Source organism: Strix uralensis, chromosome Z (assembly GCF_047716275.1).
Source record: "Strix uralensis isolate ZFMK-TIS-50842 chromosome Z, bStrUra1, whole genome shotgun sequence".
Lineage (NCBI taxonomy): Eukaryota > Metazoa > Chordata > Aves > Strigiformes > Strigidae > Strix > Strix uralensis.
In genome coordinates this window covers 26707399-26723710 of record NC_134012.1, presented here as the reverse complement: position 1 = coordinate 26723710, position 16312 = coordinate 26707399, and the positions used below count along the sequence as shown (strand labels likewise).

General features: G+C 41.1%; 1 protein-coding gene across 6 annotated transcripts in view; it reads left to right on the top strand.

Annotated features, from left to right (window-relative positions):
- ANKDD1B (ankyrin repeat and death domain containing 1B) overlaps window positions 1–16312 on the top strand; it is a 32148-nt gene that overhangs the window by 6254 nt on the left and 9582 nt on the right. For 4 of the 6 annotated variants that reach the window (XR_012627071.1, XM_074856004.1, XM_074856002.1 and 1 more), the window contains exons 4-10: window positions 4460–4558; window positions 4652–4756; window positions 6529–6627; window positions 8231–8329; window positions 10180–10278; window positions 11171–11269; window positions 12828–12926. Coding sequence is in view for 5 of the 6 variants with exons in the window: in XM_074856004.1 (XP_074712105.1) it covers window positions 4460–4558; window positions 4652–4756; window positions 6529–6627; window positions 8231–8329; window positions 10180–10278; window positions 11171–11269; window positions 12828–12926 (699 nt within the window). In the remaining variant the exon portion in view is untranslated. Of the gene's footprint in view, window positions 1–174; window positions 234–4459; window positions 4559–4651; window positions 4757–6528; window positions 6628–8230; window positions 8330–10179; window positions 10279–11170; window positions 11270–12827; window positions 12927–16312 lie in introns of those variants that run through there. The other 2 variants (XM_074856006.1, XM_074856003.1) reach the window with 2 other exon arrangements.

Genomic DNA, 16312 nt, shown 5'->3' with positions numbered 1-16312 from the left:
TATATGAAAGCAATAACTGAAAGTGAAAATGAGCTCTGAGGATCACTAGAAGCTCAGGAAGTAACTCCTTGTGTTCTTTCCCTCCATTTTTATGTGAGTCGCTTAATGCAAAACTGTTAGCTACTCTGCAGTCTCCAAGACATTAAGAGTTTAGCAGTGTGTGGCTGATTTGGTTGGGCCAGATGGTGATTCACAGTGCAAGCTTTGATTCAGATACTAAAAACAAATGCATGGTATGTTATTAATAAACTAGTTTTCCAGTGGACTGAGTGATGAAAATAGATGACTCGTTTACCTTTTTTCCCCTGTTTCCTTCTTTCTCCTTATCCACCATATGTGTCAGTGTTTAAGTTGTAAAGTTGTAAGTAAGGCAAATTCCAGGTGTGGAGGGTGGAGGGAGAAAACTGCCTTGTTTTCACATTATGTTGGAATGAAAATAAGACAAGAGACCTGTCAGTTCCAGTTACCAGCATCTCCTGGCTTGGGCATGTTCCTGCAGTGTAGGTAACCATCTCCTCATTAGTGCTGCTTGAGTTGCTCTGAAATGTTCTCCCAAGCTGCCCTGTCAGTGAATACCTCATGTGCTGCTTTGAAAAAATATGGCTGTCTTTCCAGACCCTGTCAGCTCCTAAGCAAATGGTATGCTGTTGTAAGCAGTGTTTCCATTTTGTCTGGCAAACTGGAAGATATTGCCTGAATGAAGTACTCTAAAATTAACAGTCTATGACATAAATGCTAATAGAGTAGTTCTGCAAGAAGTGGACAGTTTTCTTTAAGTAGTAGTGGTCTCTATAGCAACAGTTAAGGAATGGATTCCTGGATCTTTTACAGAGTACCACTGGGTATAACGTTAATGTAATTTTATTCTGTAACTATTGTAAATTATTCTTTATGTCAAATTATTTTTCAGTGGCTATTTTCCAGATTTATTGAGGCAATAAAGTGACTCAAAACATTTAATGGGTCCTTTAATAACCCTGATAGAGTGTATTGAAACCAGGTTGGGAATACAGACCCTCCTCCCATGTTGAGATTCTATTAAAATCTCAGAATCTCATTCTAATTAAGGATTACCTTTTAATTATTAGCTGTCTTTAATTCTTAGATGTTGTTAATCATCTTTGTTGAAAGACCGTTGGAAACTCTCCATCATAATTATCTTACAGAGCTTAAATATTATGACATTACATATTGTATTTGACAGTGATTCATGTACTCTGACAATCAGCTTGATCTTGCAATTGATAAGAAACAGAATGAAGATACTATGACTTTATTTCTTACTCCATACAGTTTCTGAAGATACTGTGACTTTATTTCTTACTCCATTTCAGTTTCTGACATACTTTTTGTATTAACAGGTGTAAGGTCTTAAGAATTCTTATCATTTCTCAGTACAAAAAGTAAGCTGATTAAAAACACTCAATAGTGATCTTAGCAGCAGATATGTGGTACTCCCACCTTAGTTTGGAGACTTGATATAACTCATAGTTAAGAAGTTTATTGATTAAGCAGCACATCTCTAAGGAATCAATAATACATTAATTGGCTAATAAACACACCACTATTCTTAGTAGTGTTAATTCACAGTTATATCACTCTAAGTTGCAGTGATTTGACTGAAAATTCTATTGGTTATTATCAGTATTAGCACTGAAACATAATTACATTACTTCACGGAAATCTGGTACTACTAAGCTGCAGTTCTGTCACTTGTCCTTCTGCACTTAATATCAAGGTACAAGTTTTTCCCACCTTGTCCACCCTACCCTCCAAACTCTTTCAGACATGGAGCTGATGGAGAGTCCAAGGCAGTCCCTTCCTATATTGGGGGGGAGCTTGGATCTGCGGGTTACCTTCACTACCGTCAGCAGGAGTGCACAACTACAAGATTGTGGACATCACAAGATTCTTCCCTTTTTTGTTCTCCATCTGATTGTATACTTTGTCTTTTTTTATTATTTTCGTGAACCAACCTTTTTGCTACCCATGTGCCTTCTTTTCTCATCCCAGACTCCTCCCTGTCAAACAAATCATGCACAGAATCACACAGAATGGCTGAGGTGGGAACCTCTGGAGATGACCTAGTCCAGCCTCCTGCTCAGAGCATGGTCACAAAAAGCAGATTGCTCAAGCTATGTCTGGTTGAGTTTTGATTACCTCCAAGGATGGAGACTCCATAACCTCTCTGGGCAATTCCAGTGTTTGATCATCCTTAGAGTAAAAGTTTTTTCTTATGTTTAAGTGAATCTTCCTATACACAACTACAAGATCCACCTCAGACTTCCTTGGCTAAACAGTCCCAGGTCTCTCAACCTCTCCTCATACATCAGATGTCCTTTAATTATCTTTGTGGCCCTTTGCTGAACTCTGTGCCATATGTCCAAGTCTCTCCTATACTGGGAAACCCAGAACTGGAAACAGTACTCCAGGTGTGTCTCACCAGTGAGTAGAGGGGAATGATCACCTCCCTTGACCAGGTGGCAGTGCTCTTCCTGATGCAGCCCCGGATACCATTTGTATTGTGTGCTGCAAGGGCACATTGCTGGCTCATGTTCAACTTAGTGTCCACCAGGAGCCCCAGGTCCTTCTCTGCCAAGCTACTTCCCAGGCAGTTGTCCCCCAGTCAGTACTGGTGCCGGGGGTTGCTCCTCCCCAGGTACAGCACTTTGCATTTCCCCTTGTTGAATTTCATGAGGTTCTTGTCAGCCCATATTTCCAGCCTATCAAGATTCCTCTGGATGGCAGCACACCAATCTGTTCCATCAGCCACTCCTCCCTATTTAATATCATCTATAAATTTTCTGCAGGTACACTTTGCCCCATCATTCATGTCTTTAATGAAGATGTTAAACAGTACTGGACCATGATCAGTGCCCAGCGTCATTGCTAGTGACTGGTCTCCAGCTGGATTTTGTGCTGCTGATCAGAACACCTTGGGCCTGGCAGTTCAGCTGTTTTCAGTACACCTTGGTATATCCATTTGCCTACGCCTATACAGTTTGTCTACAAAGATGTAATGGGGGCCCGTGTCAAAACTGTTACAGAAGTTGAGATATACATTCACTTCTCTCCCCTCATCCACCAGGCTAGCCTTCTCATAGTATAAGGCTATCAGGTCTAGTTACTTTTTCTCCTTGGTCATTTCTTTCTCCTTGGCAGACTTTTGAGCCACAGTCACAAATTTTGCCCAAGCCCAGCTTTATTCTTGTATCCTGCACACCAGACACATGTTCCATGTTGCCCTCCACTGTTTTCCACTGCAGTGCCTGTTTGCTGTGCCCAGTGTGGGGCTCCCCTATACAGGAAAGACATTGATAAGCTGGAGTGAGTCCAGTTTGGAGTCTCTAGGATGATTACATTGAGACACATGGTGTATGAGGAGGTGCTGAGAGAGCTAGTCTGCTCAGCCTCCGGAGGAGAACAGTAAGGGGGAGACTTTAGTCAAAACTTGACAGGAGAAGGGCCTGAGTGACCTGATCCAATGGGACAGGCTTTGATCAGGAGGCTGTAGAAGATCAACCTCCAGAAGCCTCTTCCAGCCTGAACTGTTTTGTTACTCAGTGAATAGTTTGTGAGCAGTATCCTGAATTCCCTGTTACAGCAAGCATCCTGCTGTCAGAAGTGTTTTACTAATATGCATGGAAACTGTTCCCATTCTACATTATTGATGGGAGTCAAGCTATTTATTCCTCATTTACAGAGGAGAAACTGGGAAAGGGTTATAACTGGTAAGGAATTGCCTTTGATCTCTCTTGCTTCCTTTAGGTTCCTCTGACTCCATCTCTTAGACCAGGTGCTTTTATGGTGGAGTATGAATGTCTTGTGTTTACACAGCATTTAGCACAATGAGCCATGATTTATGATGCTGCACCTGGCCACGGTACACACAAATTGAGGAAGAAGTGTGGAAAAGCTAGAGAGATCTGTGGCCAAGATGGTAGACACTGGCTGCAAGTTCCTTATCTTTATTCCTTTTGGCTCTAAGAAGTTAACAACAGGGTGTGTTGGGTTTAGAGAATTGGAGAGAAGAAAAGAGAACCTTAAAAGGAGGGCTAACTGGAAAATTATGTGACTCATGGAAATACAGTCATTACATATCATCACCTGAAATGTCATCCACTGCACCCAGTACTGACTGTCTACAAGGTTTCTGGAGAGAGGGAATCATTTCCAGGTAGTATTTAATCCACCCATCTTAAAATGGGATCAGTCATTCTCTGGAGATGCCAGACCTTCTGTCAGGAGGAGCAGCCTGAACATGTAGCTGGGTCTTGATGCATGATATTTACCTTAATTTAAGTCAGATGAATCCCATTCAGACTGCAGTGTTAATACTGATTGTCTAAGAGCTTGCAGAGCAGAACCCACTCATACACAGAATTAATCAAAAAGATTTAAAGAAATTTGCCATGAGGTATATTTGTGGTAATTTCTGCCTTTATCATTTTATTTGAAGCACGGCCTGACAGTGATTCATCTTGCAGCTTGGACTGGAAATCTGGATATAATGCGAAAATTAGTTAAAGCGGGTGCTGATCAAAAGGCTAAGAATGAGGTTTGTTGATGACAGATTTTTATGAACTCTTAAACATATTTATGTTGGAAAAAAGTCAAACTTGTTCTTACAGAGCTGCTTATGGTTTTTCAGGAAGGAATGAACGTACTGCACTTTGCTGCTCAGAACAACAGTGTTAAAATAGTTGATTATTTTCTCCAAGATCTTCATCTGAATGACTTGAACAAGCCTGATGGGGTACAGTATGTTTCTTTCTGTTTATTTCTTTAATGTCATGAGGCATCTGTTGTGGACAAAATGATCTTAACTTGGGGAATTTCAATTAATTTTAGTTTATTGCCAGTTATATAAACTTTTAATTATTGATTTGGGTATTGAGAATCAAATAAGACAAGCAACCAGACAAGCACTTAGGGAAAACACCTTTCCTGCCTCTTTGCCTGTCTCAACTGAATCTACACACCTCTTCTCTGCTTCCCTTGCTTTTGCAGCACATGATGCTCAGTCCTATCGGTGAGGCGACGATGGGAGGCAGAGGAGGTTGGGGTCAGTCCACAGTGGTTTCCTTTCTTTTCTGCTCTTTGTTTCTTACGCTTTTTATTTGCTCCAGCAAGGGTTCTTCCATGGGCTGCAGTCACCCTGTGGGTGTACCTTCTCCTGTGTCTCCTCTCTGCATCCTCTCATGTCTCCTTATATATCTCCCGTTGTGCATCCTCCCTGTAGCAGTGATGGCCCTTTCTTAAATATGTTTTCACAGAGGTATCATGTGCTTCTCTGATGGGTTGAGTGCTGACATATGGTGGGTCAGTTTTGTCCATTGTGGAACCAGCTGGAAGTGGCTGTGACCAGTGTAGGGCAGTCTCTGACCTCCTCCCACAGCTCACCCCTGCAGCTCTCTGCCTTTACCAAAACCTCCCAGTTATGGCCAACATGGGCTTATTTCACCAACATAGAACATAAAACTATGTGCAGCCATCCTACAGAGGGGCACCAACTCTTCAACAGTGCCAGGGCCTTGTCCTCATCAGGTTCACTGTGTTTTTATTTTGCCTTCCCACAATGTTGGGATATTGCTTTGCTTAGCTAAGTAGGATATTTTGTCTTTACATGAGGAAAATTTATTCTTGTAGGATCTGTCATCACAAGAACAAAGCTCACCTATCCTTTTTTTTGAGTCTTGAACTGTATTGACCCAATGGTGCAAAATTCTGAATTCTTTCTACACATGACAAGGCTGACAAAACAGTTAATTAACAAAACAGACCTTTGTGTTTTAGGCCTTGGGAAAGAAAAGGTGAAGAACAATCTTCTTTATGTTGAGGTTATTTCATAATTACCTATTAGTTCCTTGCTTTTTTTTTCTTAGACATTTAATATAGTCCACTATCAGGTAGTAGGGCCATCTAATTGGTTAGATGGCCTCACTGTCTGACCAGTGGTATAGATTTATGTCAGGTTAACTTTCTGAGGTTGAGTTGTAAACAGTTGGAAAAGTTTTTGTTAGTTTAACCACCACCAAAAAAACCCCCACAATGTACAGAATTAAATTCAGGCCTCCTGGCTGTTCTGGTCTGTGCTTGCAGAATTCAGATCAAACCTGTTATGCCATGGAAATAAATCTTGCAACTTCTTTACTGCCTGTTTCTGAGCATCCTCAGACTTCTAATGACACAGTTCTCTTGATAAATATTTTCATACTGAGAAGAATTAAGAATTAAATATTTTGAGCACATTTTCTACCTTGTTACTATTTCTGAACAGTTTTAAAATGTTTTCTTCAGGATGTGCAAGATGTATAATCTGTTTTTTTACACTAACTAAATATTGCATCTTTTAAAAATTCTTACTCTTTTTATGTGTTTCTACTTTTTTGTTAATCTACTTAGTCATATAATATGCAAATTTTTATGCACAATACACATACACAAATGCATGCCATACATCTAGTAACTGGAAGCAAAGTATTTGTACTTTCAATAACTGTGTTTCTTTCCATAATTGTTTTCTAGAAAGGTAAAAAGCCATTTCTTCTGGCATCTGAAAAAGGCCATGTTGACATGATAAACAATTTGATTACTCTGAAGCTGTTTACATCTGAAAGAGATAAGGTAAAGGTTTATTTTCCACAGAAGTGTAACTAAAGATGTGCTTACGGAAGATTACTTTGGTTCAGTGTAGTTACTATACAACCAGGTAATGAGAATAAGCTGTACAGATGTCACAGTGGTGATAGTGATATGTATTGGACCAACAAATATACGAGGATGATTTTTCAGTAATTGAGGGAAGACAGTGGGACTTCTGGTCTTATTGCCAGGAGACTTTTCCATACACATTAATAATTCATGTAAAGCAAGACTAGCATATGCTGTCTGTTGGGAGAAGTAGGAAAGTCTGGTGATTAAGGTGTCAGCCTCTTTACTGGGAGTTTGTATTTCCCAGTTTTTCACTCTGCTTGGCTGTGTCTGTGTGTTACTGTTAAGTCCCACATTACTGATTTTTCAAAGGTGTTTAAATACTTCAGGATGCAAACAAATACCTGTGGGGATTTTTCGGAAGTGCTTTAACACTTCAATCTGATGGAGTTTGCTTTTGACACTGAATTTTAAAGGTATCTAAATAGCTTTCAAAGTCTGGCCTTAAATTTACTTATTCCTTACTCGACTATTTGTGGAATGAGCAAGTTAGTATTTCTCTGCATCTGAAGCGCTGCAACAGTAAATACAGTAAAAATTGTGAAATGGTCAGATACTGCATTTATAGAACCGTATAAGTAAGCACTCAGAAAGTGATGCTGTTTGTTGGTATTCTGGTAATAGTTTAAAAGCTGCAGTGCAACCCAGAGCTCTGCTGTACTAAGCACTTCATCAGCAGAGGTTAAAAGATAGTGTTGTCCGAGAGATCTAGCAGGCTGAAGGTGTAAACAGCAACGATGGGAGGCAAATGCTGTGATTCTACAGAGTAAGTAGGTAAGAAGCCAGAACAGAAACTCATCTCCTGGGTCACTAAAAGCAATCACACTGTATCCATCATTTCTAAAAAGGATTCTCAGTTCTCTGAATGAAAAGTTGTTCTGGACTCTCATTTCTCTGAGGGTTAGGATTATTCTGCTAATTTCCAGCTTCAAGTTTGTTTTTAGCCAGTTTTATACTTTTTCTTGTGCCAGCATAGTCTTTTAGCCCAAAACCTGCTGCTCTTTCTGAACTTGTTCTGTGTTTTTATTTGTTTGCTGGCGTGTTGGGTTTTTTTTTTCATAATTAGCTAATGAGAAATTGTGCTGATGGTGAAGGTCAAAGATTGTAACGTTGGCATCAAAGCCACTGCAAGTTTCTACATACTTACTTAGGTTTTGGCCATTAATCTTTAAGGCAGTGATCCTGGGGACTTGGGGTAGTCCCTCATCCGTGTTGGAACCGGTATCCAAAGTTTTCTTCTGATTCATTCTTTAGGAGTTAGAATTTTAGGTCTTTTCACTGGTCATGCACTGCAGTTTTCAGAATATGAGACAACCAACTAGACTGGCAAGGTCATGTCTGCGTACATGTGAAGAGACCCCTTTTGGATTAGTCTGAATCTTGGAACATACTGTGTGGATCTGCCTCCTTCTCCTTCTATGTAAGAGGGAGATGTATGTAAAAGACCAAAGGCTTTATGTTGGTTTTGACTTCATTCTGGATTTTAAAATATCTTATTTGACATTTTAATTTCAAGGAGGGGAACACAGCATTGCATCTAGCAGCCAAAAATGGTCACAGCAAAGTTGTAGAAATTCTGCTTGAACAGTGGAAGGAAATAAATGAGCTCAATCAGGTAAGGACACAGAAATTACTGAAAGAGATAAAGTTAGAAATTTTAAAAATGAACTAAAAGATAACATTTTAAAGGAATAAATGTTGCACTGAGTAGACTTCATTGGTTCTGCTGCTTTTCTAGTACCTTTGCATCCTGTTTTGTTGTCCCTTCTTCAATAAATTCAGCTGCATTAACTCCTTCAGTGTCTCTTTCTCTGTCCTCTACTCCTCACACAATGGCCTCCCCTCCATCTCGAATGCCCTTGCATAACTACCAGTAGAAGAAAACAGAGGAGGGCCTAGGCTCCACCTTGCTCCCTGTCCTCCAGCATTTCTGGCCACGTGATTCCATTCCTTTTACCATCTCTGGTGCTTTTCAGGCTATGCACTGAGCCAGTTCAACATGCATACCCAGCACATACCATCGCAGACACCTCAGTAAAGAGGTGTCAGATTTGTACCTTGTTCATCTAATCTCAATTGACTGCAGACACTGCCTACCCACTTTTCCTTTCCTGGGTTGGTGTTGGTGGAGCTCAGCCAGCATATTTGTAAATTGCATATTAGCTGTGAAGGTTGTATCCATACGTTGATGCACTCATGAGCTTAATTTTAAGCCTTAAGGTAGGGGTGGAGAAGGGAAATGCACCCTAACTACTCAACTCAGCTTTCCTGCTCTGCAAAGAGTCCTTGTATCTTTTGCCTTTTCTGTGGGGCAGCTGGAATGAACTGGGCAAGTTAATTAACTGTATTGTGGGCTGGCACGCTCACTGCAGGAACCTGCTGTGTGGTTGATGGTCTGTTCTGCTGGCTCAGTGGGCGAAATGAGTAAGGGACACCCACTCCTACCCAAGGCCCTCCTCTTCCTTAATCTGCAGCAGATTTATGGGTCGAGGGGTTCTCTCTTATCCAACTTGTCTGTTATTTACAGCAATGTGAGCCTTGAGGCACACAAGCCCCTCTGAAATGTGAAGTTCTCATGTTTCCAAGCCCTGTCTAACAGTGTTGCTTCTGCACACAAAGGTCATACTGCTTGTGCCCCTGCCTTGCCATGGCTAATGGCATGACCTTCCTGTCCAGCTGGAGATGTTCTGGTCTGTGGATAAACAGGTTTCTCTTTCCCCAGTATGAGCAAAGCACTAAAATATATTAAGTTTACCAGAATAATGGTGGCAGGAGTTTAAGCAAAGAAAAAATCAGGATTTATTGATGCTTCTGTGAATGCTGAAACACTATTTTTCAGTAATCCTTTGTGTATTTTAGGAGTTGATAAGCAGGGATTAGATCATTGTGCAGTTGAAGCAACTTATTTTAGAGTCTTGCTGTGGAGACATGGAGGCTTTTTTGGAGTGAGAATATTTGAAATAAATATGCAACAGAATTATTTCTGCTAAAAGTGCTCCTTATAACTAGCACTGAAGTTGGGAATTTGTCAGAAATCCATGGCATGAGACTGACAGAAATTGGTACTTAGAGTATGTGCTAGCATGCTAGTAGTGTTGCCCGGTGTTGAAGATCAGCAGTTGATAGCCACTGTCTTTGTTTCTGTTCCTGTTGCTAGCAATCTTCTTTGAAAACAGTGCAATTAATATTTATGAAATAGTTATCAGTATTGTAAACCTTACCGTACATCTGTCCACAACATACGGTTGTGACCATACATCTGTCCAATGTCATCTGTCACTTAAGTGTTGGTGAGTTGCCATTTCATTTAACTGTTAATTTAGGAGCATTCAGGTTCTGTTCTCTTGTGACCATCTCCCTTTTTCTATTAGCTGGACAAGCCTGATTGAGCTAACCTGTTTTGTGTCACAGCCTTGTAGTCACATGGCTTAAATTGGAACAGACATTCTCTCTCTGTTGGTCTAGAACGGAGAAACCCCATTTTACTTGTCTGTTGAAGGAGGTCACGAAAAATGTGCTGAACTCTTACTTGAAGCAGGGAGTGACATCAATGTTTTAACTCAAGTACGTACATAGTATCCCTCCAGCACACAGGTACTGGGACATCCTGGGTTCTGGGAAGGACCTTATCTTCTCTTTTCTGTGTGTACTAACAGTATATTTGCTCTGCTTATTTTTAAGAAATGGTAAAAAAACCCACAGAATTTGGAGTGTAGAGAGTGCTAACAGTAAAACTGATGTGGAAGAAATATAGCATAGATTTATTTGACAGAGTACTGTGGTGGAACTGTTTTATTTGCTGTATGTCCAATGGTAAAACATATGACTAGGAAATGTAACCAGGTAGGGTAATTGAAGAATCATCGTTTTTTGGCATGCATATGACTGAACTGGTGACAAACCTGTTCTCCACATCTGATTTCTGGACTCCAGTCCAGCTCACATCTGTTGAATGGCCTTGGCTTGCCTGCTGTGAGAAGTTTATGATTCCAGCAGACTGAGAGCTTGTTTGTTTTACCAGAATTATTGAGTGAAAATTTTTTATTGATTTATTTTTGGAAGTTTGTTAATGTGACTGTACTTGTTAAAGGTCAAACTGAACTAACAGACTAGGAGACATGTTGGCATTGTTGTTGTCCATGGTGCAGGATAGCTGACAATGCTGATGTATCTCTTTCTTAAAAGAGATTGAAAATGACTATAAAATACTGGTGTTTTAGCACATTTGATGTGATGTAGTAAAAATGGGAAGTTCTTTCAGTATTTACAAAAACATATCATGCTAACTGCTCATCCACTTCATTTTATAACATCTTATCAAAGGGAGTTTTTTTTGGGGGGAGGGGATAATAACACAAATTTGAACAAAAGATTATCTTATATTGACAGCTCTCTTTAGTACTGTTTTTCCAGCAACAAAAATGTAAGTTTTTGCTGCCTATACCATTTCTTTCAGGACCATAGCAGTGCTTTGCAGATTGCAGTTCAGAATGGACATCTATCCTTGGTTACTTTTCTTATTGATAAGAATATTGACCTGGTTCCTAAACCTGAGGTGAGTGTATATCACAACTGCTGTTGTTCAGCCTGTCCTGTCTTTTATTGCCTTCCTTGGGAATTCAGACAGCTGAATGAGATTAACTAGTTCCTTTATTTTTTTTGCTATCCATGTTATTATGTGGTTTATGGATGGTGGTTAGCAATATGTATGGACCAACAAAGACAAGGTCCTGTTGCACAAACCCAGTGAATGCCTGGGCAGATTGGTACACTGCAGTGTAGAGGTGGCCAGGCTAAGCCAGGGACCCGGCATTAAGAGCAGATGAGCAAAGTACGCTGCTTGAACTAAGCAGCAATAATTCAGGTCTCCCTGTGTGCTGTGGGCAAAGTGTTAATGCTTGTAACTGACTTTGAATAAAGGTAAATAAAAGGTAAATCAACACTTCAGTGCTTTCACCCTCTGCACTCAAAGCATATGCCTTCAAAATCTGCATGTCACCATTCTTCGGGGTTTAAAAAGAAAGATGTATGCCTAATATTCAAATCTTGTCTCAATTTAGATATTACAGTTTTTGTTACATCTGAGATTTTCTGTGAATAGGAAATTATTTTCCACTTCTACAATACAGGACAAAAATAGAATCTGGGCTTCGTGACTTATCTGCCATAATCACTGGCCTGTTGTGTAATGTTTTTGTTTTAAAGATCAGGCAGTTGTTGTGCTGCTTGTTCTCATTGGCTTTCTGTAGCAGAAGCAACTCATAGAATTGTAACTTACATTTTGGAAACATTTCCAGTGCAGCGTTGCATAGGAGCTTACTTTATTTTTCTGTAGCCCTGAAGAAATGGCTGTGGTTTATAAAGAAACTAATGAACTGGTGTCTGACACCCGTGAATGGCACTGGTATGGAATTACTCTTTAGCTGTATTTAACAAGAAACTGATGAGTCACAGGTTCAACACACAAAGTGATCTTGCCAATCTAATGGTTGGATTGTGACTGATGTTAGATCTGTGCCCTGGTTATTTTAATAAATAATTACTCAAATAAAAAAACCTTAATTTCTTTCTAGCTGTAATTTGCTTTTTATAAATATGACAGCAAGTCAGTTTAGTATGAAGAATATTTCCAGCAGCAATATATGACAAGTGTTTCTTCCTGGAAAGTAGACTTTGATATCTGTTTACCCAACACAGAATTAATCTGTCTCCAGCCTATTCAACTAAGTACAAACACAATTTTCTGAGGGAACAGAGACATTACCCTAAGCTCTCTATTGTTGGTGAAGCATAGCAGCACATGCCAGGTATGAACACGTAAGAGGAATGCCTTGCTGTGTTCCTAAGTGGTGACACACTGATACACACCCTGTGCGTTCAACATTTCCAGGTTTCTCAGCTGTGTTTGTTTACCTCCTGCTGTAGGTGTTGCAGGAGCAGGCTACCATCTCTGACATAACTCAGCACCTCAAGGTGTGTTTTTTGTGGTCTTGAACCTCTGCTACAGCATATTGCCTTTGCAAGGGGCAGATTTTAACAAGAACCTCTTTCTTGTTTGAGTGAACTTCTAATAATGTACCCAAGTATAATAGCTTATTATTTTCTCTCCACAGCAGAAGAATTCCCCTCTTCATTTAGCAGTCATCAATAATCATCTACCAGTAGTAAAAAGCCTCTTGGATGCCAATCATGATATAAACTCCTTAAATCACGTAAGAAACACTGGGAATTAACATAAATTTGCTGGTAAAGAGGAGATTATGTGGATTTTGCTTGAAATATTTTTTTTTTTTCCTTATGAGCTCAGGGTACAAAAAAATATGAAGGAAGAGGCAGTTTGCTCCTTATCTTTCTGCGTGTATGCATCTGCTTTTGTCACTGGTACAGGATGTGCTAGTATTGTTTGTGCAAGATAAGAACAGCAAAGTGCTATATACTCAGAAAATATTTGGATTCATTTATTGTTTGAATGTTACATTTCATGCGTAATAAATGGCAGAAGTCCCTCAACGGTATTGATCTCGGAGAAACTCAGTGCACAGTGTCACTTGGCTGGGATGGAGTTAATTTTTTCATAGCGAGCCATAGGGTGCTGTGTTTTAGATTTGTGACCGAAACAGCGCTGGTAAGGCATGAGAGTTTTAGCTGTTGCTGAATGGTGCTTGTACAGCACCAAGGCCTTTTCTGTTCCATCTTCTGCCCCCCGCCCTAGTGAATAGACTGGGGGTGTGCAGGGAGCTGGGAGGGGACACAAATAAGCAGATGACCAGAACTGTCCGAAGTGATGCTCCACACAACACCTCACTCTGAATGATTAAGTCACAGGTCTCTGTGGCACAATTGGTTAGTGCATTCAGTCTGTTAACTGAAAGGTTGGTGGTTTGAGCCCACCCGAGACACTGGCAACTGTTTTCCCTACTTTTACCAGGGTTGTTTGGCCTCTGCTTGGTGCCAGTGGTCTTTGGAGGCCTGATTGGTTGTTGGCCAGTTCGCTGTAGACCAGCCTCCACCACTGCTAATCCCCTCAGGTAGTGGAATACCCTCCTTTGTGGAAGGCCATATGATGTGTGCTGATGTATTTACTTTGGTGCTAGCATCCTTGATCCCTTTCTTGCTGTACAAAACCTCCTATAATTGTTAATGACCATTTTAAGCTTTTGCTGTGTTTTGTATCACTTTGTTTTGCTTTGCCCACGAGAGCCATGATAGAAGCACTGGCCTTGAGCATAATCTGGTACTTTTGGGCCCTATACTGCTGCTATCCAGGTACTCAGAGAACCATCTCATGGAGAAAATCAGCAATTACACCTTCTCCCTTTTCTCCTTGGAGAGATGCTTTGTGGAGAGAGGAATGAATGGTACCTATCCCTTCTTCTCCAGGATAGGTGTCTCCTACCGTCTTCTAATGGTTACTCAGTTCCTTGAATATACTTGTGTAATCAGACTGTTCATACTAGTGTGTGCTGTGAGCCTGATTTTGATTATTGTTCATAAGGTTAAACAATTAATTGGGAATGTCACAAAGGAATGTGCCCGCAGGCTGTCAGTCCTTGTGTGGGAGGAGCTGGGTGGGTGCCTGGGGCTGTTATTGCCTCCAATAGTTTGGGATTTCATGCCTGAACAGGCATGTAGTCCCAGGTAATTGATACACCATTTGAAGGAGGGGAGCCTTGCCTGCCCTGATGGAACACAGTGAATTCTAATGCTGTGTTGAGGCCTGGCCTGTGCTACTGAGCTGCCATACAGTGCCCTCAAAAGAGAAAGAGGGTCTCCTGATTAAGGAGCACACAGGGGGATGCTGAGAACGTCTCCTGCTCTGAAGCCACCCATATGGACCCTGAAAAGGTCACTCAATCTGGGGGCACAAGCAGTGACTTAACTAGAAACTTAACTCTCAAATATAATAGTATGGTGGAAGCAGATGTCAGCTTGGTTAGTAAGAGAATCAGCAGCTCCTGCTGAGGGTTGGAAGAGGGAAGAGTCAGAAGAGGCAGCCTGACCTGCAGTAGGACAGGAGAGGGAAAAGACAGAAATGGCAAGAGAGGTGGAAACTACCTGGTCCCCATCCCTGAACAATCTACAAGATAGGCAGCAAGTTCCATCAGCAAGGTGAGCACATTGCTACCTGGTTGCTCCAGTGCTGGGAAAGTAGGGAAGCCCAGCAGCGGGGGCCCATCTCTGGGCGACTATGGATTGACAAAGAGACTGGAAGAGAGGCAGCCAACCGCAAGCCTCTGGAGGTTGCTCTTATTGAGTGTGAAGGCAAGGTATCTCCTCAGAGAAGATACTGTAAACTAGCAAGGCGAGTAGACTATCACAGAAGAAGGTATCCAGTATCTGAGGGAGTTAATGGTGGTGGAGGTGGTCTACAGCAACCTGGCCAACAACCAGGCCTTCAGCGATCTGGGTGACATTCAGTGCTCATGGTCTGTGTGGCAGAAATTTGTACAGAGCTTGTGGATATTGTACACTGGCACCTTGGCCATAATGGTGAAGCATCATGTATAGACCAGCCTGCCAACTGTGGAGCTTCAGAGAGAATCTCTCTTCCCCCTCTGCATTGACCCTACATCTCAGCTGTGGAAAGACTGTCCCACCAGGTGTGTCGAGTCCCACATTGGGCACTGTGACTCCCTGCTGGGAAAATGCACCCTGGCCTCCCACATGACAGGTGGCAATGCTCCCCACAATAGTAACAAGGACTAGTCTTTGAGAAATCTGTAGTTCACCCCTTCCCGTTGATCATTTTATTGATAAAGATTAATTTATATACATTTTTGTTTGAGGCAGAGGCTGTCATTTGTGGCTGGAGTCAAGTATGATTCTGTCACATAAAATAATTTTGTAAACTTCTTGAACACATCTTTTAGCAGTGTTTCATGCTTTGTCTCTAGCATGTCTGTGGTTACATACAGTAGCTACATAGAGATCTCTAAATTACCACAGAAAAGGAAGTAGGATGTATTATTGGGTGAAATTTGTGAGGTCATGTGATCATAGTGTGTCCCAAAAGAACTGATGAGAGACTCTAAAGTGGAACCCTGAGGCTTGTGTTTCTTGGTGTTTAAGCTCTTGGTGTTTGACTGCACCCTTTAAGATCTAAAAGCCAAAAAAGTTCTCTAACCAGACCTACAAAATGTAAACTTGCAACATCAGAGAAGCACAGGCACAAAACCTTCAACTTAAGAGGATGCTGTGTCACATGAAACATGCTAATGGACATGTCCAGATATGCAGGTCTTCCACAAAGGACAACATATCTTTTTTGCTGCTCTATTATTCCCATAGAGGTCTGGAATTTCTTATGTTAATATTCTGTGGAAGGCTAAATAAATAAATAGGTTTTATTTGGGTACGTGCAGCTGTGGAGAGACTACACAATCCTTGTTTCAGACCCAAAGATTAGACTTGAAGCTTGCCCCTTTAGCTGTACTTCTTGTCAATGGTTTGTTTAATGCTTCCCCCCCTGCCCCCCCCCCCCCCCCCCCTTTTTTTTTTGGTGTATGTGTGTGATTTAAGGTTCACTGAACCCATTAATGGAGTAAGTAGACTTCTACGTATCACTGTAGCTGGCTGGGCTGACTAGCAAACCCTGTTG